Below are 23,361 nucleotides of genomic sequence, written 5' to 3'. Positions count from 1 at the left end.
AAAAATACAAAAATTAGCTGGGTGTGGTGGCGCACGCCTGTAATCCCAGCTACTCGGGAGGCTGAGACAGGAGAATCGCTTGAACCTGGGAGGCGGAGGCTGCTGTGAGCTGAGATCACATCACTGCACTCCGGCTAGGGCGACAGAATGAGACTGTCAAAAAACAAAACCAAAAAAAAAAACAACAAAAAAACTGAACAAACAAACAAAGAAACAAACAAAAAATGAAATCTGACTTCAAAGTGCAGCATTTGAAATGAAAGAAATGTGAAGCATAAGAAGAAGGGAGCCAGCCTCTGGGGCGTGGATGTTTATAAAGGCGCCGACCCATGTGGATGCCGCCTGTGGGTTGAGAGGGAGGGTCCGAGCTGGCCTCAGGCCCTGGAGTGATGGTCGGGGCTTGAAGACATCAAAGCCTCCCCTCCCTGGCACAGCTCACGCCCGCCCTTACCTGCATCTTGCGAAGCTGCTTCACTGCCTCCTCCTTGCCCTGCCCGGCGGAGGCCATTTGAGCCTTCAGCTCCTCCAGCTCCCCCTCCAGCTTCTTGCGGGCAGCCACGGCCAGAGTGCGCTGCTTCCGCTCCTCATCCCGCTCCACCTCTGCATCTCTCAGCTGGAGAGGAGGTCAGGAGGGACTGGGTCAGGGACAGGAAACCCAGCCTCCCTCTGCATGCTAGGGACATGGATGTCTACACTGGAGCTCCTGCCCAGACTGCAAGCCCCGTTCCTTTCACCCCCTGACTCTCCCTACTGGGTCCCCTCTCTATCTCCACTGCCCCAGCTCAGTCCCCCATCTCACCTAAGCCTCCTTTCTAGCCTCTCATCTCTCCCCTCCAGCCCATTCCAACACGTCTCCAGAGCTGACCCTACTCATAGCCCTCCCATGGTTTCCCAGTGCCTCCAGGTCCAAGTCTTGGACACTCAGCCATGTCTAAGTCAAAGAGGCTACTGGAGACAAAACCCCGTGGAGACTCCTGGCCTTAGGTCACCCGTTCACCTCTCTTCCCTGCCTCCCCAGCTTCTGGCACCCTCTTCCCCAAGTCTGTTGCCCACATGGCTCCAGAGGGGTCTTTCTGACACCCAGAGCTGCCCCTGCTCCTCACCACCTAGTAGAGGGAAGACATGGGAAGTTCCTGGACTGAATGAGTAATGAATGAATGCTGCAGGGAGGGAGAGAGCAATGGAATAAACAAGGAAGCGAGGGAGCGATGACTGACTGGATTGGGGAAGGATATGGATGGAGGGGAGGGCAGATGAGCAGGTCAGTGAGTGAGTGACTGAGTGGAGTCAGCAGGGGGTGCTGAGGGGCTGGGGTTGGGTAAATAGGGGAGGGGTTGGGTTGGGGAGAGGAGATGGGTTGGAAGGGGGTAACTGGGTAGATGGAGCAGCTGGACATGGCATTGGCTGGGTATTAGCGCTGGTTGGGGGAGAGGCTGTATGTGGGTGGTTGGGGTGGTTGAATAGATGGGGTAGCAGATGGATGGATGAATGGTTTGTTTGGTGGATGGAGGATGTATGATTGGGTACAGCAACAGGTCAACAGGATATGTGTGTGGGTTAATGGGTCATGGCAGGTTAACAGGTTGGGGAATAGGAAGATGGTTTTGTGGGAGGAAGATGGTTTGGCTGGCAGGAGAGACTAGTAGAAATACTGAGTGGCAGGCGGGTGGGGAGACAATGAGTGGCAGGCAGGTGGGGAGACACCGAGCAGTGGAAGGGTGGGGGAGACAGAGTGGTGGGTGGGTCGGGGAGACCCCTTGCTGACCTTTTTGCTGTCTGTACACACCATGACATACCCCAGCTGGACCAGCACCCTGTGGCCTTCCGTGTGACATTACCTGCTTGGCCAGCTGTCTCCGCCTCTCTTCACCAGCCTCATCACGGCCCTGCAGGTCACGCTCGTGCTGAGTCTTGAGAGCCTGCACAGTCACCTCCAGACGCAGCTTGGCATCCTCGGCTGCTGTCAGTTCATCCTCCAGTTCTGTCACCTGTGCTCGCAGATCATTGGCTGCCTGTTCTGCCACTCGGCAGGCTCGTTCCAGCTCATGCACCTGGTGGGGAGGGAGAGTGGCTGCTGGGCACTTGGGTTACTGAGGCAGAGGAGGTTACAAACCTAGGTAGAGTAGGGGAAGCTTTGATGGAGGATGGGGAGGTGGCAAGTCAGTGTGCCCATCCTAGTTTGTTCATTCATCCATTCAAGATCTACTGAGCGACTCCTTCCAAGGTGTCTCATTCAGCATCATCACAAAATGTATTTCATGAATAACTGATGCCTCATAATTCTATTAGCTGAAGCGCTTCAAAGTCTAATACAAACATCTGTTAGGTCAGCTGACTCTCACTCATGGTGGATTATTCCCTCTGAGTTTTGTAATTTTCCATTGTGAGCTCACTCACTGGGAATTCATCTTCGGGAATCCTGTGTGAATGGGTCGAAGGCAGGTAGCTCCAGGGTCATCAGTGCTGGTGTCTGCCAGACTCCCAGGGTGTCACCAACCTACTATCTACTTGTATTGGGTTTTCTGTTTGGGAGGGTCCCCGATCTTTTAGGGAGGTATGAATTAAAACCCCAAACACTGTGAAAATAGAGCTGGGCTTATGAATTTTCAGACTCCCCCTTCACTCCTCTCCTTACTTAACCACACCTCCTCAGGGAAGCCTCTCTTGACCCATCAGGGCCTCTCTGCTACCCATGCTCCTGGCACTGGGGCCCCTCTCGTACCTAGTCCTAGTCACAGTGGTCATTTGACATTTGCTTAGGTGGCTTTTTGTGCAACACCCGCCTCCTGCACTGGACGGTGAGTTTCACAGAGAAGGGCCTATGTCTGTGGATCACCACTGCCCACATGATACTCATTACAATTCTGGTCACTGACAGTTTCTACTTTCAGTCCTTGGAATGGGCCCTCTAGCCTCCCTTCCTATTTGGTAGTTGCCAATTTATTTTGCTTACTTGAAGGGATCAAACTTTCTCCTGTCAACATCCTGTTTCCCACAGGGGCCTTTGGAGTCACTACAAATAACGACATTTTTCCCAAGGCACAGACCTTAACGGCTCAAGTACGAGCCAGGTTTTAGCTCCATTATCCCTAGGGCCGCAGGCCAGGTCTGTGTCAGGGAGAGAGGGTTCTCTCCAGGCCTGGCTAAAAGCAAAATCAGATCAATGTCTAGATAAAGCCCTCATCCATTGGACTCCTAGAAGTGCATGGGTGGGAAAATAAAGAAATAAGGATGTCGAGATGGCGTCTGTTCACGAGCTCAACAAATTCTGCCAGTGCCTCCCATCATTAGTGAGGGTGGCCTGTGTCCCTGGGTGTGATCCATAAATGTATTTAGAGGATGAATGAAGGAAGGATGGAGTGGAGGTTGTGGCGGGTCATTCTGACCACTCAGAAGGCTGGGACACTGGCTGGGTGAGGAGAGCCTGGGAGCAGCCTTGGGGCACCATCCTACAGGCCCTGGAGGGATATATGAGTTCAGGGAAGACAGAGGCTTGGTGGGAGAGTCTGTGTGTGCTCAGTGGGGTTGGTGGCAGGCAAAGTGGGAGTCCTCACACTGTGTGTGCATGTGTGTGTGTGCTGTGTATGTATGCATGCACATAGTCATGTCTGGGGAGTGGTTCTCAGGCTGTGTGTTGTAGTAAATTGTCTTCATGTTCTCTGAGCATTCACACATATGTGTGGTGAGTAGTTTTCTCATGCTGTATGTGTATATATGCACATGAATATGTTTATTTAATGGAAAATTCTCAGCAGGGTACAATGGCTCATGCCTGTAATCCCAATGCTTTGGGAGGCCGAAGTGGGAGGGTTGTTTGAGCCTAGGAGTTCAGGACCAGCCTGGGCAATACAGCAAGACCCCATCTCCACAAAAAAAATTTTAAAAAGCCAGGTATGGTGGAATGCATCTATAGTCCCTGCTACTTGGGAGGCTGAGGCAGGAGGACTGCTTGAGCCTGAGATTGTAATGTGCCATGATTGCACCACTGCCCTCCAGCCTGGGCAACAGAGCAAGACCCTATCTCAAAAATAAAATTAAACAAAACAAAAAACAAACAAAAACAAGTAATAGAAGATTCTCTTCATATCCCATGTACACAAATGTGAGCATGTGTGCTTTGTGAGCAGCTCTCGTGTTCTGTGTGTGAACACATGTGCTGGATGAAAGATTCTCCTCATGTTCCGTGAATGTCTACACAAAGACCTACCTCTGGTGAATGGCTCTCCTTGCTTTCTGTGCGTGTGCATGAGCGCACATATTTGGTGGAAGATCTCTTCACACTGTGTGTGTGTATCTGTGTGTGTGTATACGAACGCAAATGTTTGGTAAACAGTCCTCCTCTTGTTCTTTTTTTTTTTTTTTGAGACAGAGTCTCGCTCTGTCACCCAGGCTGGAGTGCAGTGGAATGATCTTGGCTCACTGCAACCTCTACCTCCTGAATTCAAGTGATTCTCCTGCTTCAGCCTCCCAAGTAGCTGGGATTACAGGCACGCACCACATGCCTGGCTAATTCTTGTATTTTTAGTAGAGATGGGGTTTCACCATGCTTGCCAAGCTGGTCTCAAACTCCTGACCTCAGGTGATCCACCCGCCTTGGCCTCCCAAAGTGCTGGAGTGCTGGGATTATAGGAGTGAGCCACCGTGCCCGGCCCTCTTGTTCTCTTTGTGCATGAATATATGACTTTGATGGCTGGTTGTTTTCATGTTCTGTGTGTGAAAACATACATGCCTGTATGTGTCTTCCCCTCACCCAGTGTGTCCCGGGGAGTGGGGGCCCTGCTCACGCTCTTGCCGACGTCATCCTTGCTGCTCAGCAGTGCCTCCAGCTCAGCCCGCAGGGCCCGGTTCTGCCGCTCCAGCTCCTCACGTGCCTCCTGCTCCTCCTCCAGTGCCCGTGTCAGTGACAGGGCCCGAGCCTCACGCTCCCGGCCCTCTGCCTCGGCCCGCTCACGTTCCTCCACTGCCCGAAGTACAGCTGCCTTCTCCTCTGCCAGAAGCTTCCAGTTTGAGGGAGATGGGGTGGGGGGAAATAGATTAGCTGAAAGGAGTGTACAAGGGAACGGGAAGAGGGAGCAGCCAGGAACAGAGAAAGAAAGAGAAAGAGACAGACAAAGGCAGAGACACAAGAGGGAGGTAGAGGGATTAAAGTTGCAACCGTGTCCCAAACCAGCTCAACTCTTGAATGGATCAAACTGATCAGTCCCTCACTCTCTATGCTCAACAGAAGAAAGGGTATTCCTTCCTGTTAAGAGTGGCCGTAGAAAATGAACTTCAACCTTTACTGTTTTTTTAAGACACAGTAATTGGCAAACAAACTTATAAAACATGCAAAGAAGAAAAGAGAACAGGACTCATAGTAAAGAGAAAAATCAGTCCATACAAATAGACCCACAGATGACCTACATATTAGAATGTGCACACAAGGACTTCATGATGAGTTTCAGAATGAGGCAGATATAATGGGTGAAGAGGCAGAGTTATTTCAGGAGGGATTTGAAACTGTAAAACAGAACCACATAGCAATGCCAGAATAGAAAAATGAAATAGCTGAAATAAAAAAGTCATTGGATGAAATTAGTAGCTGACTGGACACATCAGAAGAATCAGTAAACTTGAAAACAGGTCAATAGAAATTATCCAAACAGAGGAAAGAAAGAAAGAAAGAAAGAAGAAAGAAAGAAAGAAAGAAAGAAAAGAAAGGAAAGAAAGGAAAGAAAGGAAAGAAAAGAAAGGAAAGAAAGGAAAGAAAGGAAAGAAAGAAAGATTGTAACAAAAATTAATGGAACTTGAAAAAAGTACCAAGCAGTCATACATACATGCATTTGGGTCCTAGAAGGGTAAAGAAAAAGTAAAGAAAGAAGTAAAACTGCCTTTGTTCACAGAAAACATGATCATCTATGCGGAAAATCCAACAAAATATATAAAAACTCTGTTAGCACTAATAAGTGAGTTTAGCCAAGATTGTGGGATACAAGATCAATAAAATCTATTGTGTTTCTACATACTAGCAATAAAATATGGAAATGAAAGTAATATCACTCAAAATAGCCATAAAACCATGAAATACTTAGAAATACATCTGGCAAAAGATGTCAAAGATGTACACTGAAAACTAAAAAACATTTCTAAGGTATTTCAATGGACATATATACCATCTTCCTCAGTGAGAAAACTCAACATTGTTACGATGTCAATTCTTCCCAAACTGATGTATAGATTCAACACAGTTCCAAATCGGAAGGCTTTTTGTTTTGGGGTAGAAATTGACAAACTGATTCTAAAACACATATGGAAATGCAAAGGAACTAGAAGCGGCAAAACAACTTCAAATAAGAAGAAAAGGCTGGTGCAGTGGCTCATGCTTGTAATCCCAGCATTTTGGGAGGCTGAGGCGGGCAGATCACCTGAGGTCAAGGGTTCGAGACCAGCTGGCCAACATGGTGAAACTCCGTCTCTACTAAAGATACAAAAATTAGCCAGGTGTGGTGGCACACACCTGTAATTCCAGCTACTTGGGAGGCTGAGGTGGGAGAATTCGCTTGAACCTGGGAAGCAGAGGTTGCAGTGAAACAAGATCACACCACTGCACTCCAGCCTGGGCAACAAGAGCGAAACTCTGCTTCAAAAAAAGAAGAAGAAGAAGAAAAATGACTTTCAATAGATATGCAAAAACAAGTCAGTGGAGAACAAACAAACGGTGTTGGAATACTTGGACATCTATATTCACAAAAAATGAACATGGAGCATGATAGCATCATATATAAAAATTAACTCCGGATGGATCACAGACCTAAATGTAAACTTTTAACTGGAAGAGTGCCAGAAAAAAAACAGGATAGGCCAGGTGCAGTGGCTCATGCCTGTAATCCCAGCACTTTGGGAGGCTGAGGTAGATGGATCACGAGGTTAGGAGTTTGAGACAAGCCTGGCCAACATAGTGAACCCCTGTCTCTCCTAAAATTACAAAAAAAAAAAAAAAAAAAAAAATTAGCAGGGTGTGGTAGCATGTGTCTGTAATCCCAGCTACTTGGGAGGCTGAGATAGGAGGAATCGCTTGACCCAGGCAGGCAGAGGTTGCAGTGAGCCGAGATGGTGCCACTGCACTCCAGCCTGGGCAACAGTGCAAGACTCTGTCTCAAAAAAGAAAAAGAAAAAGAAAAAAACAGGATAAAACCTTTGTGACCTTGAGTTAGGCAAAAAATTCTTATATACAATACCAAAAGCACAATCCATAAAATAACAAACTGATAAATTGGACAAAATTAAAAACTTCTGTTATATGAAAGACTAACAGAATGGAAAGACAAGCCACAGACTGGACAAAAATATTTGCAGAGCACATATCTGATAAAGAACTTGCATTCAGAATGTATAAAGAACTTTCTTTTCTTTTCTTTTCTTTTGAGATGGAGTTTCACTTTCGTTGACCAGGCTGGAGTGCAATGGCGTGACCTCGGCTCACTGCAACCTCCGCCTCCCAGGTTCAAGCGATTCTTCTACCTCAGCCTCCCAAGCAGCTGGGACTACAGGAATGCGCCACCATGCCTGGCTAATTTTGTATTTTTAGTAGAGATGAGGTTTCTTTTTTTTTTTTTTTTGAGGCGGAGTCTCGCTCTGTCGCCCGGGCTGGAGTGCAGTGGCCGGATCTCAGCTCACTGCAAGCTCCGCCTCCCGGATTTACACCATTCTCCTGCCTCAGCCTCCCGAGTAGCTGGGACTACAGGCACCCGCCACCTCGCCCGGCTAGTTTTTTTGTATTTTTAGTAGAGACGAGGTTTCACCGTGTTAGCCAGGATGATCTCAATCTCCTGACCTCGTGATCCGCCCGTCTCGGCCTCCCAAAGTGCTGGGATTACAGGCTTGAGCCACCGCGCCCGGCTAAGATGGGGATTCTCCATGTTGGTCAGGCTGGTCTCAAACTCCCGACCTCAGGTGATCCATCCGCCTCGGCCTCCCAAAGTGCTGGGATTACAGGCACGAGCCCACCATGCCTGGCCTGTAAAGAATTTTCAAAATTCAATAATAGGAAAACAAACAACCTAATTAACAGATAGGCAAAAGATCTGAACAGACGCTTCAGCAGATAAGATATATGGATGGCAAATGAGCATATGAAAAGATGCTCAACATCATTGCTCATTGGGGAAATGTTAATTAAAACCACCTTTGAGAAAGACTAAGGCTTTATCCATAATAGTTCCAAACTGGAAAAAACCCAAATGTTCATCGAAAGGTTAATGAATATCAAAATGTGGCTGATCTAGACCACAGGAATAATACTGAGCAGCAAAAATTGGAATACATTACTGATATGCAAAAATACGGATGGATCTCAAAATAATTACTCTGAGGCTAGGTGCGGTAGCTCACTCCTGTAATCCCAGCACTTTGGGAGGCCAAGGTGGGTGGATCACTTGAAGCCAGGAGTTTGAGACCAGCCTTGCCAATATGGTGAAACCTCGTCTCTACTAAAAATACAAAAATTAGCCAGGCATGGTGGTGCACACCCATAATCCCAGCTACTTGGAAGGCTGAGGCACGAGAATCACTTGAACACGGGAGGTGGAGGTTGCAGTGAGCTGAGATCGTGCCACTGCACTCTAGCCTTGGTGACACAGCAAGACTTTGTCTCAAAAAAAAAAATTTTGTTTTTTAGTAAAATAAGCCCATCCCAAAAGAGATTTATGTGAAAATAATTTATATAAAATTCTAGAAGATGCAAAAAATTAATAAGGCCTCAATGACCTGTAGAAGAGTATTATAACCGGCCGGGCGCGGTGGCTCAAGCCTGTAATCCCAGCACTTTGGGAGGCCAAGGCGGGCGGATCACAAGGTCAGGAGATCGAGATCATCCTGGCTAACACGGTGAAACCCCGTCTCTACTAAAAAATACAAAAAACTAGCCGGGCGAGGTGGCGGGCGCCTGTAGTCCCAGCTACTCAGGAGACTGAGGCAGGAGAATGGCGTGAACCCGGGAGGCGGAGCTTGCAGTGAGCTGAGATCTGGCCAGTGCACTCCAGCTTGGGTGACAGAGCGAGACTCCGTCTCAAAAAAAAAAAAAAAAAAAAAAGAAGAGTATTATAACCAAACCATATGTATTTGGAGTCCAAGAAGAAGGGGAAGGAGAGAGAGTGAGAGATAAAAATATTTGAAGAAATAATGGCTGAAATTTTCCACATTTGATCAAAAACATCAGCCCACAACTACAGGAAGCACAGTGAATCTAAAGCAGGATAAATACAAAAAACGCACAGCTGGGCATATCATAGTCAAACTGCTAAAAACCAAACATAAAGAGACAAATCATAAGTCAGCCAGAAAAACATATTGCACCACCTACAGGGAAATGACAATTTTTTTTAAATTTTTAAATTTTTTATTTTTATTTTTTTGAGATGGAGTCTTGCTCTGCCGCCCAGGCTGGAGTGCAGTGGAGCGATCTCGGCTTACCGCAACCTCCACCTCCCGGGTTCAAGCGATTCTCCTGCCTCAGCCTCCTGAGTAGCTGGGACTACAGGCGCACACCATCGCGCCCAGCGAATTTTTTGTATTTTAGTAGAGACGGGGTTTCACTGTGTTGCTCAGGCTGGTTGTGAACTCCTGAGCTCAGGCAATCCTCCCGCCTTGGCCTCCCAAAGTGCTGGGATTACAGGCATGAGCCACCGAGCCTGGCCTCACACTGCATCTTCTAAATGAATAAAATAAAGCACAGAGAAGTTGAGCAATTTGCCCAAGCCACACAGCCATCAAGAGGCCGAGTTGGGATCTGAACCTCAGGATTGCCTGATCTGAGCTCTCTGAGGTTCTCTGATTTTTATTTCATCCTCAGGCTGCCAGATACTTGGTGTTATTGCCATTTTCTAGACGGGTGAACTGAAGCTGAGATGGAAAAAGCAACTTGCCTGAGGTACCCAGTGAATCAGCAGAAGTGAGATGAGTTATTTGATTTAATTCTCATAAGCAGCCTCTGGGGTACTGAAGGTATTCGTATATTTTGTCATCCAAAAACCAGGGCAGCTTTGAAAGTAAATGTGGGTGCTACGATGAATTATGCTGTGACAAGAGGCATGAATCAGGACAGAGGGATGTCCTATTTTACAGAGGCCCAGAGCAAAGAGGGGTCTTGCTTCCTGGTCCACTACAACTGCCTAGTTGAGCCATGACGGATTACTGGTTCCTCACCATGACCATGGGAAGCCTAGATGGACTTGCTGATTCCCCAGCTGGGGGAACTGAGGTGCCCCACCTGGTCGAACTTGCGCTGCTTCTTCTCCAGGGTGCTCACAAGCTGCCGCTGCTGCTCCAGGTCCATGGTGGCGTCGTCCAGCTCCTGCTGCAGCCGGCGGCGGCCCCGCTCCAGCCGATCCACGGTCTCTGTCTTTTCTGCCAGGCGTTGGGTCAGGGCCTCGGCCTCACGGGCTGCCCGGCGCCGTGCCTCCTCCCCTGCCTCCAGTGCCCCTGCCTCCTCCTCCTGGCGCCGCCGCCACTCGGAGAGCTGAGGGGAGGAGAGAGAAGGTGGTTGGTGGTCACAGCCGTGAGTGACCAAGGTGTGAACTGGTGGTGCTCCATTTCCAGGATGAAGAGACTGAGGCCTGAAGAGGAAAAAGGGTCACTCTGCTGGGCTCTTCTGCCTCTGAGTGGTATGAAGTTGTGAGTACTATGAGCCCTAGTTCTTCCAGGGAATTAAAATGACTCCCTCCAAGACGCAGAGATGAATCAGACCTGGAGTCTTTCCTGGGGAGCCCCTCGTCTGCTAGGGGAGACACAGCATCACAGCCAGGACGACAAGGGTTAAGGAAGCAGTATGGGAGCTGTGGAAGTCCACAGGAAGGGCTCAGAATCTGTTTAGAACATCCAGGAGAAACTTCCTGAAGGAGGACCATTTGAGATGGGTCTTGAAGCATGCATAGGAGTTTGCCAGTTGAAGGATATCTGCAGGCAAGCACCATCACTCATTCATTCAATAAGCATTTTTCCAAGCCTACCATACGTGAGGCTCTAGATTGGGCTGTGCTACAGACCTGGATCTAACTCTAATGGGATTCTAGTTTGCAAGGGCTCTCAGTCTGGTGGGGAGACTCATGGGCAGAGAAAGTCCCAGCCCAAGGTGACTGGAGTTGGGACAGAGGAGAAAGAGAAGAGGGGTCAGGAAACTTCCCACAGGGGAGCCTAATGCTAAGTCTGGAAAAATAAAAGGGTTTTTTCAAATAAAATAGGAAAATAGTGACAGAGATGAATACAGCTAAAGACAGAGGAAGGACCAGAGATTGCAGGGCCTCACATGCCCAACTAAGAGGCATGGACTTTGTCTAGGGGTACTGGGGAGGCATGGGAGAGCTGTGAGCAGGGGAGGGACAGGGTCAGCTCCAGGTGAAGAAAGAAGCTTCTGGGGCTGTGTAGGGGATGAGCTGTTAGGGGAGAGGTCAGAGGCCCAGAGGCCAAGAGGAGGATCTAGGTGGGAGAGGATGGTGCTGGAGCTGGGGCTGAGCTGGAGCTGGGACAAGGGATGAGGCTGAGAGTCAGGGGGCAGGAGAGCCAGGGCTGGGCACAGGCTGTGGGGGGTAAAGGGGAATCAGAGATGAGAAAGGCATCCATGGGTCTGGCTTATGAGAAGGTGGGCAGCGTGGCCGTCCCTGAGCTGGGGAACCCAGGAGAAGCAGTGAGGCGGGCTGTGCCTCCCTGAAGGTCTTACGTAGGGCTGCTCACCTGGGCCTGGGTGGTCTGCAGTTCACGGCCTGCCCGCTCCCTGGCGGCTGCCTCCTCTTCCAGCTGCTCACGTAGCCCGGCTGCCTCAGCCTCCATGGCTCGCACCCGGGACCCCAAGGCCAATTTTGCCCTGGTCTCCTCCTGCAGGAGCTCCTATAAATGGAGGAGATGGCAATGTCAGGTGTGGTCAGGAGGAAAGGAGGGGAGGGTGACGGTGGAGCCGAAGGGCAGGCAGGGTCACCTGGGCATCATGCAGCTGGGCTTCTGTGCTGCTCAGCTCCTTGCTAAGACGGATGGCCTTGGACTCAGCCTCGTTCAGCGCCCCAGACACATTCTCCAGTTCAGCCTGCAGGGAAGGGACAGGGGAATGAAGTCCTCTAATCGTGGCTTCCACTCAGCGACCCCATGTGACTCAAATCCCTCCCACACTAGGGGGAATGTGATAGGTGCAGCTGCCATGGAAAACAGTCTGGCAGGTCCTCAGATGCTTAAACATAGGGTTCCCACATGACCCAACAATTCCGCTCCTAGGTGTACACCCCACTTACCTGGGCTCGCTGCAGCTTCTCAGCAGCCTCCGCTCGTGCCCTCTCCCCATCACCAGCCCGGCCCTGCACCTCCTGCAGCTGTGACTCCAGGCGGCGCCTCCGCTGCTCACCCTCCTGACGTGCAGTCTGCAGGCTGCTCAGTTCCACCCGCAGCTCGGACACCTCGGCCTCCAGGGCCAGCCGCGTCTTCTCCCATGCACCTTTGCCCTGGTGTGGGAAGGAGATGAGCAAAGATCTGTGAGGCCTTTCCTGGACCAGGCCAGGCACACTCCCCTCTCAGGGCCTTCGCACTGGCTGTTCCCTCTGCCTGGAACACACTTCTCCCAATGCACAAAGAGTTCACCCCTCCCTCCCTCATTTTTTTTTTTTTTTTTTTTTTTTTTGAGACAGTGCTTCACTCTTGCTGCCCAAGCTGGAGTACAATGGTGTGATCTTTGTTCACTGCAACCTCTGCCTCCCGGGTTCAAGCAATTCTCCTGCCTCAGCCTCCCAAGTAGCTGGGATCACAGGTGCCCACCACCACACCCAGCTAATTTTTTGTGTTTTTAGTAGAGATGGGGTTTCGCCATGTTGGCCAGGCTGGTCTCGAACTCCTGACCTCAGGTGATCCACTCGCCTCAGCCTCCCAAACTGCTGGGATTACAGCCGTGAGCCACGACGCCTGTCCCATTTTTTTGTTTGTTTGTTTGTTTTTTAAGATGGAATCTTGATCTGTCACCCAGGTTGGAGTGCAATGGCGCAATCTCAGCTCACTGTAACCTCCGCTTCTTGGGTTCAAGTGATTCTCCTGCCTCAGCCTCTCGAGTAGCTGGGACTACAGGAGTGTGCACCACCAAGTCCAGCTAATTTTTGTATTTTTAGTAGAGATGGGGTTTTACCATGTTGCCCAGGCTGGTCTTGAACTCCTAGCCTCAAGTGATCTGCCTGCCTCAGCCTCCCAAAGTTACAGGCATGAGCCACCGTGCCCGGCCACTCCCTCAGTTTTTTACCCCGATATCACCTTCTCACAGAGTACCTCCGCAGCCTCTCTACTTAAAAACTCACCCGCCTTAGAATTCTGATCCCCTTTTTCTGTTCATTACGGCCCCATAGCACTTATCACCCCGATATAAACTGAAGGTGTTTATATCGTTTACTCTCTGCCTCTCTCACTAAAAGGAAAGCTCCACAAGGGAAGGCAGTGCTAGTTGTTGGGTTCATGGCTGGTTTCCCAGCAATGCTCCTGGAATATAGTCCACACCCTATTCATGCTTGCTGAATGATAGCTGTACATGAATACGTGAGGAAAGGAGCCCAGAGAGATGAGATGGCCTAGAACCAGCCAGCGGTACCGCCTCCAAACCCGCGTCCTGCCCTACCCTCCCCGTGGCCCCTCCGCCCTGTCCCCCTGCCCCAACCCACCCTCCGGGCCTGCTCCAGCTGCTCCGCCAGCTCCCCCAGGGCCTGGCCGTGGCGCTGCCTCAGCTCCTGCACTGCCGCCTCGTGGATGCGAGTCTCCTCCTCCAGAGTCTTCTTCAGCTCCGTCACCTCCTGCTCCCTCTTGGACCTTTATTAGGGGAAGGGAGAGGGGAAGAGAATTTCAGAGCAGAGGAAGGCAGGGGCTTTGGGGGAGCTGGTTGTTTCTCCTTTCCATGTTTCCTAAAATCATAAGAGCCTCATGTTATGCTCCCCAGGAGATCTGGGTGGTGACACTGTGGAAGGAGTGTGGCTTTAAGGGTGAACTCCTATTCACCTTTCAAAACCCTTATCCAAAACGCCCTTCCTCAGGAAAGTCTTCCTGGATCTCCCATAGACTTGGTTTAGGAGTCTTCAGTTAGTACCCACAATGCCCTGTGTCACTCCACTAAAGCACCCCTTGTTCTGGGTTGAGATTGTCTTTGTCTGAATCTGCCTCCCCTGAGACTGGAAATTCCCAAGGGTAACACCTGGGTCTGACCCATCTCTGTCCCCAGCTTGACTAGGCTGGGCCTAGAGCTGGTGGTTCAAGAACAACTGAACCGTAAGCCTCTGTAAGGACAGAGACTTTGCACCTAAGTCCTTCCCCCAGCCCTGCACGTGCACAGGCTGTGACAGCGGCTGCCACCGGGCCTCACCGGAGCTCCTGCTGTGCGTTGGTGGAGTCCAGCGTGTCCTCCAGCTCACTCCGCAGTGCCTCCAGCTCCTCGCCCAGGTCCCGGCGCTGCTTCTCCGCCTTGGTCCTGGCCACGCGCTCGGCCTCCAGGTCCTCCTGGGCCTCGGCCAGGGCTGCTTGAGCCTCCCGCAGGGATTTCAGCAGCTGGGCCCGGGCCCCACCCTCGTCTTCTGCCCTGGAGGTGACAAGAACCATGGAGTTGGTACAGGGGCAGGCAAGGGCGAGGCAATGATTTCTGGGGACAGAGAGGCTGGATGTGGGCTTTGGGGGTGGCCAGTCCCAGGTTCGAATCCTATCTCTGCCACTGGGTACTTGACTCCAGTACTAATTTAATTTTTTTGAGACAGGGTCTTGCTCTGTTACCCAGGCTGGAGTGCAGGGGTGCAGTCATGGCTTACTGCAGCCTCGAATTCCTGGGCTCACGTGATCCTCCTACCACAGCATCCCATGTAGCTGAGACCACAGTTGTGGTCCATCACGCCTGGCTAATTTTTTTTTTTCCCCAAAGAGACGGGGTCTCACAACGTTGCCCAGGGCTGGTCTCGAACTCCTGGCCTCAAGCCAGGAGGTGGTTCCATCCTCCCACCTCGGCCTTACAAAGTGTGAGATTGTAGGACTGAGCCACTTCGCCCAGCCTGACTCATTTCGGACCTCAGTTTTCTTAGCTATAAAGTGGGAATGACAGCAACAGTAATCGTTGGAGACACTTAGTAAGTTCCTGCCTCATGCCAGTGCTTTACTTGTATCACCTCATTTAATGTTCCTGCCAAATGAGGAAACTGAGGCCCAGCACAGAGAAAGCACTTGCCAAGGTTACCCAGTCCGTGAGTGGCTGGGTTGCCCCGGAGTTCCTCCTTGTAACTCTCACAGGGATGTGGCTTCCTGTCCCTTCATGCAGTGTCATTGCAAAGAGAAGCTGGATCCAGGGGCTGCATCAACTGAGACCTGGGGGTTAATGGCTCAGGGAGCCACACAGGCCTGGCTCAGTATCCTCTCCTGGACCCTGCTCTGGCAAGTGACTTAAGAAGGGCAGGGTCCTGGTTTGTGGGAGGACATGACAATGAACACTGTCCTTTATCAGGGTTGCTGGGGGGATGATGACAAAAATAAAGCACAAAAAGGCCACATGTCGTATGAAATATCTAGAATAGGCAAATTCTATTTAGACAGAAAGTGGATCAGAGGCTGCCAGTCTGGGGAGAAGGAGGGATGGGGAGTGACTGCTTTTTTTTTTTTTTTTTTTTTTTTTTTGAGAGAGGATCTCGTTCTGTCACCTAGACCAGAGTGCAGTGGCTCCCTGCAGCCTCGACTTCCCAGGTTCAAATGATCCTCCCACCTCAGTCCTCTAAGTGGCTGGGACTACAGGCACACGCCACCATGCTTGGCTAATTTTTTAAAGTTTTTGTTGGAAACAGGGTCTCATTATATTGCCCAGGCTGGTCTTGAATTCTTGGGCTCAGGCGACCCTCCTGCCTCCTCCTCTCAGATGGATTATGGCGTGAGTCACTGTGCCTGGCCGTGATTGCTTAATACATACAGGGTTTCCTTTTGGGGTGATAAAAATATTCTGGAGGCCAGCACAGTGGCTCATGCCTGTAATCCCAGCACTTTGGGAGGCTGAGACAGGTGGATCACCTGAGGTCAGGAGTTCAAGACCAGCCTGGCCAACATAGTGAAATTCAGTCCTTGCTAAAAATACAAAAATTAGCTGGGTGTGGTGGTGGGCACCTGTAGTCTCAGCTACTTGGGAGGCTGAAGCAGGAGAATTGCTTGAACCCAGGAGGCAGAGGATATAGTGAGCCAAGATCACACCACTGCACTCCAGGCTGGGCGACAGGGCAAGACTCCATCTCAATAAAAGGGAAACTGTTCTAGAACTAGATAGAGGTGATGGTTACACAGCATTGTGAATGGGCAAAATCTACTGAATTGTACATTTAAAAAACGGTTACTTTTATGTGAATTTCACCTCAGTAAAAAAAAAAAAAAAAAAATTAGCAAGAGTAATAAAAGTAGTAACAGAAACATCTGGCATTTATTGAGGGCTCAGGGTATGCCAAGCGTCTGAGGAGTACTTTCTTCTTTAACCCTCACACTAACCCTAGGAGTAGCGTCTATAATTACCCCATTTTATAGATGAAAAAACTGAGGCTAGAGAGGTGATGTGACTTGGGTGAGGTCACATGACTAGAAAGGGGAGAAGCCAGGATTCCAACCCAGAAGTCAGACTCAAAGATGTGTGTTCACAGCCAGGTGCAGTGCCTCACGCCTATAATCCCAGGACTTTGGGAGGCCGAGATAAGTGGATCACCTGGGGTCGGGAGTTTGAGACCAGCCTAGGCAACGTGGTGAAACCCCGTCACCACTAAAAATACAAAACTTGCTGGGCATGTTGGCGGGGCCTGTAATCCCAGTTACTTGGGAGGCTGAGGCATGAGAATCACTTGAACCTGGGTGGCGGAGGTGGTAGTGACCAAGATAACACCACTGCACTCCAGTCTGGGCAGCAGAACAAGACTCCATCTTAAAAAAAAAATTTTTTTTTTTTTTTTTTTTGAGACGGAGTCTCGCTCTGTCGCCCGAGCTGGAGTGCAGTGGCCGGATCTCAGCTCACTGCAAGCTCCGCCTCCCGGGTTTACCGCCATTCTCCTGCCTCAGCCTCCGAGTAGCTGGGACTACAGGCGCCCGCCACCTCGCCCGGCTAGTTTTTTGTATTTTTTAGTAGCGACAGGGTTTCACAGTGTTAGCCAGGATGGTCTCGATCTCCTGACCTCGTGATCTGCCCGTCTCGGCCTCCCAAAGTGCTGGGATTACAGGCTTGAGCCACCGCGCCCGGCCAAAAATTTTATATATATATATATGTTCTTAACCACCCCCCCACACACACACCATGTTCCACCAACTCTAAGATGCACAGTTTTTCACATTTTAACATCTCTGAAATTGAGTTGTACTTGTAATCAAGGAGGTCTTAGATTGCATGAAGCACAGTGCATAAAAAGCATCTGAAATACTAAGCACCACATCTGACATACAGTAGGAGCTCAATTATTGTGAATGAGTGTAAATATAATTATTATGATTCCTAACATAGGCCACCTGTCAAATCTCAGCTGATTCTGGGCTGTTTGGTGTGGGGAGGCCAAGAAGGGGAAGAGGAAGAAATAGCTTTTTTTTTTTTTTTTGAGACGTAGTTTTGCTCTGTTGCCAGGCTAGAGCGCAGTGGTGTGATCTCGGCTCACTGCAACCTCTGCCTCCTGGGTTCAAGTGATTCTCGTGCTTAAGCTTCCTGAGTAGCTGGGATTACAGGTGCCTGCCACCACACCCAGCTAATTTTTGTATTTTTAGTAGTGACGGGGTTTCGCCATGTTAGCCAGGCTGGTCTCAAACTCCCGACCTCAAGTGATCCACCTGCCTTGGCCTTCCAAAGTGCTGGGATTACAGGTATGAACCACCGTACCTGGCCTAGAAATAGCATTTTCTTGTTCCGTTTGTGCACTGTTATGCAAGTTACCAGACACATAGAGTCTTGTTCCACTTTTCGCTTAACCTAGTGGGCCCGGAACTCTTGCTATCTTCATTTGACAGAAGGGGACACTGAGGTGTGGAGGGGATGTGGCTTGTCTGTGGCTGGTGAGTGGCTCCACCAGGGTTTGTACCCAGGAGCTTCTGACTTGGGCACCCCATGCTTGCCCCACCAAGCCCGCCCCCCACCCTGCACCTGGCCAGGGCAGCCTGCAGCTCCTCCTCCTTGCGGCCCAGCTGGGCCCGCAGCTCCTCTGCCCGCTGTTGCTGCTCCACCATCTGCTCCTGCAGCTCTGAGCTCTCCCCGTCCAGCCTCCGCTTCAGCTTCTCCAGCTCCTGGCGACCCTTCTCCTCCTTCCGTAGGCGGTCTGGAGGCAGGGTTGGGGGCCACGCATGAGGACTCCAGGCCTGCACACTCAGCCGCTCCCACAGAGACCACAGGCCCCCAGCCACATATAAGGCTACGCTCAGCACCTCCCTTAACACCTTCTCCTCCTCCCACCTTCCCCATCTATCCTGGGGACTCTCCCCACAATGTTGTCCTAGACCCTCGGCCAGACACCTACGCACTGTCCTCTCCTCCTCATCCCCACTGACAGCCCATGCCTCCTCCCTCTGACTCTCTCTGCCCTGTGTCCACAGCCCTGCCTCCTCCTTGTGCCCCTTCCTTTCTGTTTCTGATTCTAAGTCAACAGGAAGGGACAGGGAGACAAAAACGTGTCTGAAAGAGACAGACAGTGGAGCAGTCAGATGAGAAGAAAGTAGGATAACCCAAGACACCACGGAGAGAAAGGGAGTTGGATTTAGAGATGCATGAAGAACTCAAGAGCTGGGAGGACACTCAATCCGCCCTGAGCCTTCCTTCCTATCCCATTTAGCAGACACAGCCACTGAGGCCCTGTAGCACATGGAGCTTGCCTGAAGTCCCCCATCAGAGCACACACAGACCCCTACAGCTCCCCACTGGCTGGGCGGGAGCTCACCCTCCATGTCTGCGATTGTGGCCTCATACTTGAGCCGTAGCTTATTGAGGCTCTTGACCTTCTCCTCCTCCTCAGCTGCCTGGGATGAGAACTCCGACAGGCGATCTTCTAGCAGCTTCCGCTCCTGAGGGGTGGGGTGGGGTGGGGGGCAGTCAGGAGCCAGGCCAGGAGCAGCCCCTACCTGATCTGAAGCTTCTGGTGTTGTTCTCATCTATGGTTCTGCTCCTGTTCACCCTTCTCTGACCTTCCTCCCCCTACACCTCCCTCTTCTTCCCATTCCCTGGGGTCTGTAGACCCATCCCACCCCCACCAGTGCACACCTGAGAAGCGCAGTGTGGTAACCGCCATGGTTTGAAGTTCACCATTCATTAACGCACCAACGCACCCGCTCCCCACTTTCCCAGCTGCCCTCAGGCCCCCAACCTTGCTCAGCTTGGAGTTCTGGTCTTCCAGGAGCAGCAGGTCCTCCTCAAATTTCTTCATTTTTGCCTCTGTCGTCACCTTCTCCAGCTGCAGCTTCTGCCGTGCCCCCTCCTCAGCCTCAAGGTGAGCCTCTAGCTCCTGGGGAGGGGAGGCAGGAGGAGTGAGGATACACGGGCCAACAGATGGAGCGTGATGGGAAGGATGCGGACGGGGATAGTCTGCGGATCCCCGGGGTGGCTCAGAGAGGTGCATACCCCGGGTGAGGCTGGGAAGGATAAAACCTGTATTGGCTTTCCCATTTCATTCATTAGCTCAACAAGCATTTATTGAGTGCCTAGTGTATGCCAGGCACAGTTCTAGACACTGAGGATGGGAAAAGTTCCTGGCCTTCTGCAGTGAGAGATGACCACACCACTGCACTGAAGTCTGGGTAACAGAGTGAGATCTCGCCTCTGAAAAAAATATGAACACCTATCCTTGTGGAAATCACTTTCTTGTGTGGGGGTTAGGGATACAGATTATAAACAACAAACATAGTAAATAGGTCGGGCGTGGTGGCTCACGCCTGTAATCCCAGCACTTTGGGATGCCAAGGCGGGCGGATCACGAGGTCAGGAGATCAAGACCATCCTGGCTAACACGGTGAAACCCTGTCTCTACTCCGTCTCAAAAAAAAAAAAAAAAAAATTAAACAGAATAAAATAAAATAAATTCAAAAGATAAAGTTGAGTCTTGATTTCCAATGTGCCTGATGACTGTCATATTGGCAGTACCCATTTCTATAATTTATTTACTATGTTTATTTTATTTTTTAAATTATGTATTACTTATTACTATTTTTTGAGATGGAGTCTCGCTCTGTCACCCAGGCTGGAGCGCAGTGGTGCAATCTTGGCTCACTGCAATCTCCACCTCCTGGGGTTCAAGCGACTCTCTTGCCTCAAGTTCCCGAGTAGCTGGGATTACAGGCATCTGCTACCACACCTGGCTAATTTTTCGTATTTTAGTAGAGATGACGTTTCACCACGTTGGCCAGACTGGTCTTGAACTCCTGACTTCAGGTGATCCACCCACCTCAGCCGCCCAAAGTGCTGGAATTACAGGAGTGAGCCACCGCGCCCAGCCTATTTTATTGTTTGAGACAAGGTCTCACTCTGTCACCCAGGCTGGAGTGCAGTGGTACCATCACAGCTCACTGCAACCTTGACCTCCTGGGCTCAGGTGCTCCTCCCACCTCAGGCCTCCTGGGTAGCCGTGATGACACTACAGGTGTGTGACACCATGCCTGGCTAATTTTTGTGTTTTTGTTTTTGTAGAGAAAGGGTTTCACCACATTGCCTAGGCTGGTCTTGAGTCCCCGGGCTTAAGATATCCTCCCAAAGTGCTGGGATTACAGATTGAGCCACTGCACCCAGCCAAGACTCAATTTTATGTGCGGCCTTGACATCTGATAAAAGTAGGAGGGGCCTCAAATGGCCTAAACAAAAGTCCTCCTACTCCCTCTGCTCCCCCAGATAAGGTCCCCCAGCCTTACCTGGAGACCCTCCTTATCCTGGGGACCAGGCACAGTGCCTGCTTATCCCTGAGAAGCACATTCCAGCTCCCTGCCAGCCCATGGAATTACTGAAACAAACCAATCACATTTTCTTACAGTACCCAGGAGTCACCTCCACCTGTTGTTGCAATGAAGCCTGTTTCCCACAGCCCCTGCTTGTTCACTCTGCTCTTGAGGGGCAACACCCCTGTGGCTGTCTGTGGTGTGGTGTTGGCCCGTCAGGCTGTGAATATTCAATATTCAAGAAACTGCTGTCAATCAATCTCACCTGTCTAGTGTCCAGTGCTGTGTGCTCAGCCATCCCCATAAACCTAGGGAAGGGTCCCACCCTCGGTCCCACCCTCGGTCAAGAGAAGTTGATTAAAACACTACTGGGCCGGGTTCGGTGGCTCACGCCTGTAATCCTAGCACTTTGGAAGGCTGAGGCGGGCAGATCACCTGAGGTCAGGAGTTCGAGACCAGCCTAGCCAACATACTGAAACACTGTCTCTACTAAAAACAAAAAAATTAGCTGGGTGTGGTGGCACATGCCTGTAATCCCAGATACTGCTGTAGAGGTTGAGACAGGAGAATTGCTTGAGCCTGGGAGACAGAGGTTGCAGTGAGCTGAGATGGCGCCACTGCACTCCAGCCTGGGTGACAGAGCGAGACTGTCTCGAAAAAACAAAAAACAAAAAAACACTACTGAGCCCTTGAAATGTGGCTGATGTGGACTGATGAACTGAATTTTCTGTCTTATTTAATTTTACTTATTTTAAATTTAAAACGAGACACCCAATCACTGAAAAGCTTTTTAAGCATGTTTGGAACAACTTGGTCATGTGAATCTAGTTTTTATAAACTGCAGAAATTATGAAATTGAAATACAGGTCAAGTATTTCCAATGAGAATTTAGTATCTGAATTGAGATGTGCTGTAGTGTAAAATACACACTAGATTTTGAAGAGGAACCATGAGGGCAGCCTGCCGGTGAATGAAGCCAGGAGATAGAGAGAGGGGGAGTACTGAGGACATTGCCCGAATGCCTGGATCCAGCCATGCCTGAAGCTGAGGACAGCATTTGGGCGCCTGGATCCAGCCATGCCTGAAGCTGAATATATCACTTGGACGTCTGGATCCACCCATACATGAAGCTCACACATTCTAGGGTCTCCCGTGATCTGAATAAAAAAATGTATACTTTTTGCAAATTCACTTAGAACTGAGTTTTCTACAAATTCGTGGCCCAAAGACACATGGTTTGCAGAAGCAAAGGTGGATGGTGTAGACAGAGGGGTCTGGAGGGTGGCCTGGTGGGCATGCAGGGGGCCAGACCTGTATGTGCTGCTGAAGCCTCTTCTTCTCGGTTTGCAGCTGACGACTGCACTCCTCCTCCTCGCCCACGCGAGCCTCCAGCTCTGACACCACCAGCTCCAGCTCCTGCTTGCGGGCTGCCAGCCTCCCCCGCGTCTCCTCGGCCTCTGCACACAGTTCTGCCTCTGCTCGCAATTGCTCTGCCAGGCGGGTGCGCTCCTCTTCCAGCTGGGGAGTGTGTGGGAAGTTAGTGGTCAGAAAGCAGTGCTCCCAGGGCAACCTGCACCAGGTGCCTGCTGCTGCCTTGTAACTTGCTTTGGCCTTTAAGGCCTTCAGGGCAGTACTGAGGGGTGAGAGGACACAGTGTCCCCACCTCCTCCCCCTCAGGTCCCCGTCTCAGGATGAGCCCATATCCACCTAATCACTAAGTCAGAATCCTGGGGATGTCCTTCTCCCTCACCTCTCACAGTCATCAGCCTGCACCCCTGCTCTCTCTGGCCCCTCCTCTCTGTCCCTACAGCCCCAACAGGCTCAGGTTTGCCTTCTCTCACCTGTCTCTCTCCAGACTCCTCCCCAGCCTCCCACCCCAGCCTCCCAGCCTCCAGCCTTTCCCCTTCCAGTCCATCCTTCAAATAACCCCCTAAGGGTCTTTCTACCATCTCACATTTCATTTAATACTTCCATACTTAGAAATGTAACCACACAAAATAATGCAGAAAAGGCAAACAGAAAAATGCTCAAGAAGGGGTTTGTTCTAGTATTATTATTATTATTATTGAGACAGAGTCTCACTCTGTCACCCAGGCTAGATTGCAGCAACACCATCTCGGCTTACTGCAACAGCCACCTCCTAAGTAGCTGGGATTACAGGTGTGCGCCATCACACCCGGCTAATTTTTGCATTTTTAGTAGAGACGGGGTTTCACCATGTTGACCAGAGTGGTCTTGAACTCCTGATCTCAGGTGATCTGCCCACGTCAGCCTCCCAAATGTTCTAGCATTATTTTAAGATAGCCAAATACTGGAAACAGTTATAAGTCCACCGCCTGCATACCATAGCCCGGACACACAGCTGAGGTCCCTGCGCCCAGATCCTACAGCCCAGCTCCATTCTGGCTCTGCAGGACTCTCCCACCCCACCCCTACCCAGCCCATACCCTGGCTACACCCCCAGGGCCCTGCTCCCTGCACGTCACG

At 50.6% G+C, this 23,361-nt stretch overlaps 1 protein-coding gene across 1 annotated transcript in view; it reads right to left on the bottom strand.

The window, feature by feature from the left end:
• The window catches only part of MYH14 (myosin heavy chain 14), a 95,629-nt gene that overhangs the window by 17,971 nt on the left and 54,297 nt on the right, over window positions 1-23,361 (bottom strand). The window contains 13 exon segments of the mRNA XM_033224192.1: window positions 452-613; window positions 1,839-2,051; window positions 4,785-4,997; window positions 10,247-10,495; window positions 11,707-11,859; window positions 11,948-12,052; window positions 12,255-12,461; window positions 13,656-13,800; window positions 14,348-14,560; window positions 18,107-18,278; window positions 18,894-19,017; window positions 19,317-19,454; window positions 22,186-22,392. Of these exon segments, the coding sequence (XP_033080083.1) occupies window positions 452-613; window positions 1,839-2,051; window positions 4,785-4,997; window positions 10,247-10,495; window positions 11,707-11,859; window positions 11,948-12,052; window positions 12,255-12,461; window positions 13,656-13,800; window positions 14,348-14,560; window positions 18,107-18,278; window positions 18,894-19,017; window positions 19,317-19,454; window positions 22,186-22,392 (2,301 nt within the window).

This window comes from Trachypithecus francoisi, unplaced genomic scaffold, assembly GCF_009764315.1.
Source record: "Trachypithecus francoisi isolate TF-2019V2 unplaced genomic scaffold, Tfra_2.0 Lachesis_group12, whole genome shotgun sequence".
NCBI classification, from domain to species: Eukaryota; Metazoa; Chordata; class Mammalia; order Primates; family Cercopithecidae; genus Trachypithecus; species Trachypithecus francoisi.
This window is presented reverse-complemented; position numbering and strand designations above follow the sequence as displayed.